This window comes from Mirounga leonina, unplaced genomic scaffold, assembly GCF_011800145.1.
Source record: "Mirounga leonina isolate KUSES-001 unplaced genomic scaffold, KU_Mleo_1.0 Mir_166, whole genome shotgun sequence".
NCBI classification, from domain to species: domain Eukaryota; kingdom Metazoa; phylum Chordata; class Mammalia; order Carnivora; family Phocidae; genus Mirounga; species Mirounga leonina.
This window is the reverse complement of record NW_023270418.1, coordinates 26,740,160-26,748,013: the sequence shown is the minus strand read 5'-3', so window position 1 is coordinate 26,748,013 and position 7,854 is coordinate 26,740,160. Positions and strand designations below refer to the sequence as shown.

Sequence of the window (7,854 nt, the reverse complement as noted above, 5' to 3'; positions counted from 1 at the left end):
TTGTAAAGAGAATATCAAAGTGACCAAAAGAAAGCAAAGGGAGCAGTCAGTAAGAACAATAGTTGAAAATAATGAAATGGAGAATGAGACATAGTACAAAAAGCAGACAAAACCATAAACTCCATTTAAATGTCAAAAAAAAAAGTCAAGATAAACTCCTGGTGAGACTTTTTAAGGAAAAACAAGAGAAAGAAAACCAAAAATCAGACAGTACTAGAGATGAGGAAGGAGACAGCGATGGGAACAAGGGAATTATAATGGAAGGTTAGATGTGACTCCGAGGCAACACGTTTACTGATAAAAGAAATGGATGATTTCCATCCATTTTCAAAATTGATCTTCAAAGAAGTAAAACACCTCAATATACTAATAGAAACAATTGGAAATGAAATGTCTATCCACTATCAGGTGGCCAAAATCAGATAATTTTATATTTAAGTTCTACATAAGGCAAGAATTAACACACAATTTCAGTATCAAGCCATGGTAACAGCTAGAAAGACCCCCAATCTGAAATTGGTCAAAAGAGGTATAAAAGGTATTTATTCAACGCTTTTGTTTATGAATACAGGTGCAAGCATTCTGATTAAAATATCCAGTATTATATCAAATGAATAGTAGATGTGAACAAATAGAGTTTATTTTAGAAAGGCAAGAATGGCTTAGACTCAGAAGATCTTTCAGTGTAAGGATGAAGTGTTAAAGGATGAAAAACTGTGTGAGTGTAATCAACTGCCAAAAATAAAAGAAAAGGAAGAAACAAATACAAAAGAAACCTATACATTTCAGTCACTATTCCAAATATAAATTGTGAGAAAATAGGCATCGTGGGAAAATACTCTCAACATGTAAAGACAGATCAAATATAATTCCAAATGTGAATTGTTAAAGCCATCTCATTAATGTCAGAAATGAGACAAGGATGGAGATACTGCTGTTCTTAGTTGGTATTATCTTCCTAGGTTCTGCACATGCAATAGGACAAGAAACTAGAAAACCAATACTATGTGGGGAAAAAAGAAGCAAATCATCTGTATGTACATATTATAGTATTATGTGTTGGCAAAGTCAAAGAGGCTCTGATGGAAAACACATAAACAAACAGTATCTTAAAGAATCTTGTATGGCATGTTTAGAAATTAAGAATAGAGGGGCGCAGGCTTTAGGATGGAGCAGAAGCCACCAGTAAGCAAATGGTTAGTCATTAGCTGTGATATTAAGACACCTTGACCTTAACTTTTTTACATTATTACTTTTTAATCTCCTTTGGGACTGGGGAGGCCGGCCAAAATAATTCTGAAAACTGCTTGTGTTGTATTTGAGTCTTAAGGTCATGAGATTGAGAAGAGCGAAGAGATAGATGTTTTATGCCACTTAATGTTGATTCTGATTAAAATATAACAACAACAACAACAACAACAAAAGAATAGAGGGGAGCCTGGGTAGTTCAGTCGTTAAGCGTCTGCCTTTGGCTCAGGTCATGGTCCCAGGGTCTTGGGATCAAGCCCCACATTGAAATCCCTGCTTGGCGGGAAGCCTGCTTCTCCCTCTCCCACTCCCCCTGCTTGTGTTCCCTCTATCGCTATGTCTCTATCTGTCAAATAAATAAATAAATAATCTTTTAAAAAAATTAAGAACAGAAATAAAAAATCAATAGCAAAGTAATAGTACTCAGAAATGGAAAAGGAAAACTAATTCCACTGACAGTCCTGACAAGCATAAAATAGCCAAGAATAAATTGAATGGTTTTTATTTCATTTGGCTTACCCTAGGAAAACAGTATAATTTTACCAAATGGTAGTAAAACAGAAACTGAGAAAATTGGGATACATATCATGTTTCTAAATGAAAAGATTTAGTAACATGTAAATCTCAATCCACTCAAAATTATTTTTAACAAGTGAATCCAGTTCAGATCACAATTGTAGTAGGTAGTTGGAATACTTGTTGGGGAACTGGAAAACTCTGTTTAAGTCCATACGAATATAATATAAAACCATAAGGAAAAAAAAGAAAATTAAGAAAAAGGATAGGAAAAGAGATGTTAAAAGTTACCATAAAGCCACTGAAACAGCATAAGACTAAAATCCAATACAGGAATAGATACAAATACATATATGTATTATATGACAAAAGAGGTATTTAAGCTTTGGTGGGGTGATTTATTTAATAAATAGTACTGGCATCATTGGCTAACCATATGGAAGAAAGATGTAGAAGAATCTTAATACTATTCAAAAACAAGGGCGCCTGAGTGGCTCAGTCGGTTAAGCGTCTGCCTTCGGCTCAGGTCATGATCCCAGGGTCCTGGGATTGAACCCCACATTGGGGCTGCCCTCAGGGGGGAGCCTGCTTCTCCCTCTCCCACTCCTCCTGCTTGTGTTCCCTCTCTCGCTGTGTCTCTGTCAAATAAATAAATAAAATCTTAAAATAAATAAAAATAAAAAATAAACACACTTTGAAGACATCATTTTCATGGCTACCCACTAATCCATAATTCGGATATGCCACTATTAATTTAAGCATTCCTCTATAATGGATTTTGGATCATTTCTATTTTTTTTTAAGTTTTATTAATTTAAGTAATCTCTCCACCCACTGTGGGACTCGAACTCTCAACTCCGAGATCAAGAGTCACATACTCTTCTGACTGAGCCAGCCTCGTACCCCAGTTTTGGATCATTTCTAAATTTACAGTATCATAATACTGCAATGAACTTCTTTGTATTTACTTCAAATAAATAATAGGTATCTATTATTGCTTCCTTGGGATGAGTTTCTAAAGTGAAATTATTGAATGAAAAGGTTTGCTCTATTTTTAAGATTGCTAGGGTATAATTCCAGTTTCTATATTTTGCCAACTTATACTTGGGTAATATCATCCCTGATCAATAATTTTTCCTTCCTATGATTTTGTTCCTCAGGAAAAAGCAACTACATGTAATATGGTCTTTATGATCTTTTCCAGAAGATTGCATTCTTTCATGATGCCTGAAAATACTAATCCTATGGCAACATTAGAGCAAGTGTTTCATGCCCAGGGACCTCAGGGTCCCCTGGGACAGTTTTTCTGAAAGATTCATTGTTCTTCATTTGCATCTGGACAGCGGATGACATTTGCTGCTCAGAGTCTTGGCCTGATTTGAATCAATGAGCACGGGGAGATTCATTTCACCAGATGTGTTATGGTACTTTCTGTGGAATTGTAGAAAGATCCTGTAGAAAGGAGCCCTGATGTCTAGCTGCAGCTCTGGGCTTTAGTTTCTCATTTACTAAGGGAAAGGTTTGGGCTTGATAATTTCTAAAACCCATTATGTCTGGCAATGTATGATGTCCTAGGTGATTTCTCCTTCCTCCTTTTCCCGGACACCTGTCTCATCCTTCCAGGTATCTTTGTATGTTGTTTCCTTAGGTCATCTTCCTGAGAAAAGGCGGCTGAGGTGCTATACAAGATGTTTGTACTTCAAGAACCCCAGAAGCTGCAGATTATGTATGAATCCCTGGAAAAGAGCATCCCTGAGTCCTTGAAGGTGAGACAGTAGGGAGAAATCTGGGAGACAGGAGTAAAGTGTGGGAGTATAGATTCAGGGTTCAGAACCTTTCTGGGCAGATGGAAATACAAATCTAAAATCAGATCCCCCCTGCAAGGATGATCTTAATACCCATATCAGACACCTACTTTTCTCCTTCTTCTTCCTCTTTCTCCTCCTCCTCCTCCTTTGGCCTCTTAAATCCTGTTCAAATCAACTCTACTGCTATCTCTAGCGGATTTCCTTATCTGCTTCAGGCTATTGCAATATCTGCTTTTCTTCAGAATCACTAACTCACCTACACATGGTGATCAGAGTCATTTATCTGACACAAGTATGATCATACCACTCCCTTGTTTTAAACTTTCAGTCCAAGGCATAAAGTCCACACTCTGCTATGAAATGTATCATAAAGCACATAGGGTTATATCCCTCTTAATTATTTGGGAACATTTTGAAGCAGACAAAGAATTAGTAGTAGTTTTTTGTCCATCTGTTTCTTCTTCTAGGCTGTGGGATCCTCAAAGAAAGGGTTGATGTCATATTTATTTTCTGCAATCCTGGCATTTTGTAAATGTTGGCTGAATAAATGCACATTCTTTTGTTGACAGGAAAGGAAGCTTTCAGAACATCTTCTTAGATGCCTCCCACGTGGGGCTTGTGAATGAGCAGTGGAATTTTGGAAAAAATGGGAGGAGCTTGAAATATATTGAATGCTGCCTCCAGAATTTTCCAGGATTTGGTGTGCTGGGTCCAGAGGGGGACACTGTCTCTTGGACTGTGACGGAACAGTCTTGTGAGATGAGAATGGATTACACTGTCCCCAAACCGAGACCAAGGCTACATGAAGAAAATCGGTTCTCACTTTATATTTTATTCAGAAAAAAAATGCCATTTAATTTGCATGTGTCAAAAGATAAAGAAAACCTTCAGCCACTGAGAAGTGTGGGGTTTAAGTCTGCTCCTTGTGGTTGGCATCAGTGGAAATGCACTCCTAGAAAATATTGTTGATTAGTGCCATTGTCCATTTCAAGCTTTTATGGTCAGTGAAAAAAATACCAGTTCAAACACAAGCATTATAATTTATATTAGCACAAAAACATCCAATTGTTTGGGTTCCATGCATTACTTAACCCACCCTTGTATAATATTTTTTCCTCCTCCATATTACAGAAAAATGGAAGCTTGAACTTTTGGTGTTATGTTTTGCCTTTATGGTGACAGACCTCTCAGAATTAAAATCATCCAGTGTCAATCATTAGTGCCAGGATAACCTTTTCAAAGCAACGTTTTCCTCTTTGAAGACTTCTTTCATGAAAGAATCCTACTTTTCCATGCTCCTGTGCTTGAAAATAAGAAGGCTGATTTGAAAAGTGTCTTCTCTGGTATCCTCCCCTTCCTCTGACAAAATTTTCCAAAGGACCTCTCAAAAGCCCTCAGCCTTTGATCCTGGGTGCCCTCTCAAGAGTTTTGAGATACTCTACTGAATTAAATTATGTGGCCATCATTTAAAGTTTGGTTTTCTTATTAGCTTTTTAAAAAGATTTATTCATTTAAGAGAGAGAGGGAATGCGAGCAGTGGGAGAGGAGCAGGGGGAGAGGGAGAGGGAGAGAGAAACTCAAGCAGACTGCAATGAGAGTGGAGCCTAACATGGGGCTCGGTTTTAGGACCCTGAGATCATGACCTCAGCTAAAACCAAGAGTTGGATGCGTAACCAACTGTGCCACCCAGGGGCCCCCAAATAAGTAATTCCTTTACTTACAGTTAAAAACTCTGATTCTGTAAGTCACATCTTAATAATATCTGTCTCTTCTTGTTGGTGCTTGTGAAAGGGGAAGGAAGGAAAAGAGGTATATTTTATAGAGGTCCACCTACCTTTCTGTGCTTAGCCAGCTGATTTCACAGTCCAGACAGAGGTGCTGAATAATGGAAGGACCTTTAAGACCAGAGAACAGCTGAGCCTCGAGAGGTCATTCTGCCAACCTATCGATATTTTGGAGCTGTCTCTCTGAACATGGGGTCCTGAGGGAGGGACTAAATTTCATACCCTGCTGCCAGAAGGTTGTGCAGATGGTATATTTCACATCCTAGAACAGCCTGCAGCTTCTTGTCTTTACTTGGGGATTGCTGCAGAGACTAAGATTGACAGCTTTGCAGGTGAGAACAAAGGAAAATCATTGTTCTGGGACCCCTCATCTCTTTTTGCTTCCTCCACTGAAGTAGAATGAATCAAAATGCTACTGTTGGATGTGGCTAAGAATTTCTGAACCCATTTGGGTTGAAAATTATGCCAGGCAAAAAGGAAGCTCTTCCATTTCAGAAACCTGTATCAGGCACCTACTGTGTATAGAGCAATACCCTAGTTCTGCAAGAAATTCTTGACAGTATAAAGCCAGGCTCTTGCTCTGAATTGAAAAAGAAATGTGAGGAGATTAGGGAGCCAGCTGTTGATAGAGGGGAGACAATCTAACAGCCTCTAGAAGGAATATGCTGGTTTGGGTGACATATAACACAATTTATAGACATATTATGTAAACATTATCTTACTTCATCCTCTAGTAACATTCTGAGGTAGTCAGAACTTTTCTGTGGATAAATGATGACCAGGGAAATTAAGTGCCCTGCTTAAAGCTGCAAAGGGATGAGGTAGATTCTAGTAAGAGGACTACAATACAGACGAGATTAATTGTAAATTTAAAACCATAAAAAATGTAATTTTAAAAAGTCTTAGCTATAACACTCTTATAATATTATTTGGTGTTTCCTTCTATATTTTCATATTTTTAAATTTTTATTTAAATTCAATTAATTAACATATAGTATACTATTAGTTTCAGAGGTAGAGTTTAGTGATTCATCAGTTGCATATAATACCCAGTGCTTATTACATCACATGCCCTCCTTAATGCCCATCACCCAGTCACCCCATCCCCCCACCCACCTCCCCTCCAGCAACCCTCAGTTTGTTTCCTATAGTTAAGTGTCTCCATCCCTCCGACCCTAATCTCCGTCTCTGATTTTGTCTTATTTTATTTTCTGATTAGAAATTATGTATTGTCATTTTCTGCTTTTTTAATGTTCATCTTAAGACTCTCCATATAGCAGCATATATATCATAGCTTTCATGTTAATGGGCCTTAGAGTTGTAAAATAATAATAGTTCATTATTTATGTAAATTGTCTGAGATTGTGTCTAGTACTTCTCCATAAGTTAGTATTGTTTTACAAAATTGTTTATAGAGCATTGTTCATTTGCATTGTTTTCTTTGGATAAATTCCAAATATTGGAAGGGTTTCATCAAAGGTTTCAAAGTGTCCTTTATAGGCCTTTGTCCATTATCAAAGCAGGCAACCACCAAAATGTGTCAGCTCCCTTGAATCTCCTATTTCAGTCAAATGTGTTTATTAAACATCATATTTGTGTTTTTAGTATGTGTGTGCATGCATGTGCTGAAGGTTTTCAATATTACATCTCCAGTAATCTGGCATCAAATTCAACTTGGCTTCTTATTGTCATGTGACCTTTTTGTGAGATACTCCTAGCTAATGTCAGATTAATCTTCAAAATATTATACTTCTACTGTCTTGATACCATCCAAGCTACAGCACAGCTGCATCTATCCTAGTCTGAGGCCTTTTCCAAGTTCCCATGCCCAGCACACAGTAGGTCTTCTAGAGGTACCTGTTGAATGAATGAGTCTTTACCCTTGGTAAGTGCAGTGACTAAATAGATGGTTATGTTGATATAAATACTTCATAAACTCAATCAGCCAACATTTATTGATTCTTTACTGTGTGTCAAATGGTGTAAAAACACTATGGAAAACAGTATGTGCGTTCCTCAAAAAATTAAAAATAGACACTTAACTAACATATATATATATATATATATATGAAGGTTATGAAATCATAATCTCCAAGAGATATCTGTACAGGTTTACTGCAGCATTATAGACAATAACTAAGACATGGAAACAGCCTAAGTGTCCACAAATGGATGAATGGATACAGATGTTGTGGTATACATACACGATGGAATATTATCCAGTCATGAGAAAGAAGGAAATCTTGCCATTTATGACAACATGGATGGACCTTGAGGGCATTACGCCAAGTGAAATAGGTCAGAGAAAGACAAATACTATATGATCTCACTTATGTACAGAATCTAATAAAGCCAAAGTGAAAGGAACAGAGAGTAGAATAGTGGTTGCTAGGAACTGGGAGTTGGAGGTAATGGGGAAATGTTGGTCAAATGGTACAAACTTCCAGTTCTATGATAAATAAGCTCTGGGAATCTAATGTACAGCATGGTGATGATAA

The 7,854-nt window shown here is 37.3% G+C and overlaps 1 protein-coding gene across 1 annotated transcript in view; it reads left to right on the top strand.

Annotated features, from left to right (window-relative positions):
* Positions 1-4,756, top strand: part of LOC118016303 (glycine N-acyltransferase-like protein 2) — a 12,910-nt gene extending 8,154 nt beyond the window's left edge. Inside the window, exons 3-4 of the mRNA XM_035013738.1 lie at positions 3,413-3,538; positions 4,142-4,756. Coding sequence (XP_034869629.1) covers positions 3,453-3,538; positions 4,142-4,541 — 486 coding nt within the window. The 5' untranslated portion in view covers positions 3,413-3,452 and the 3' untranslated portion in view covers positions 4,542-4,756. The remainder of the gene's footprint in view (positions 1-3,412; positions 3,539-4,141) is intronic.
* The last annotated feature ends 3,098 nt before the right edge of the window (positions 4,757-7,854 follow it).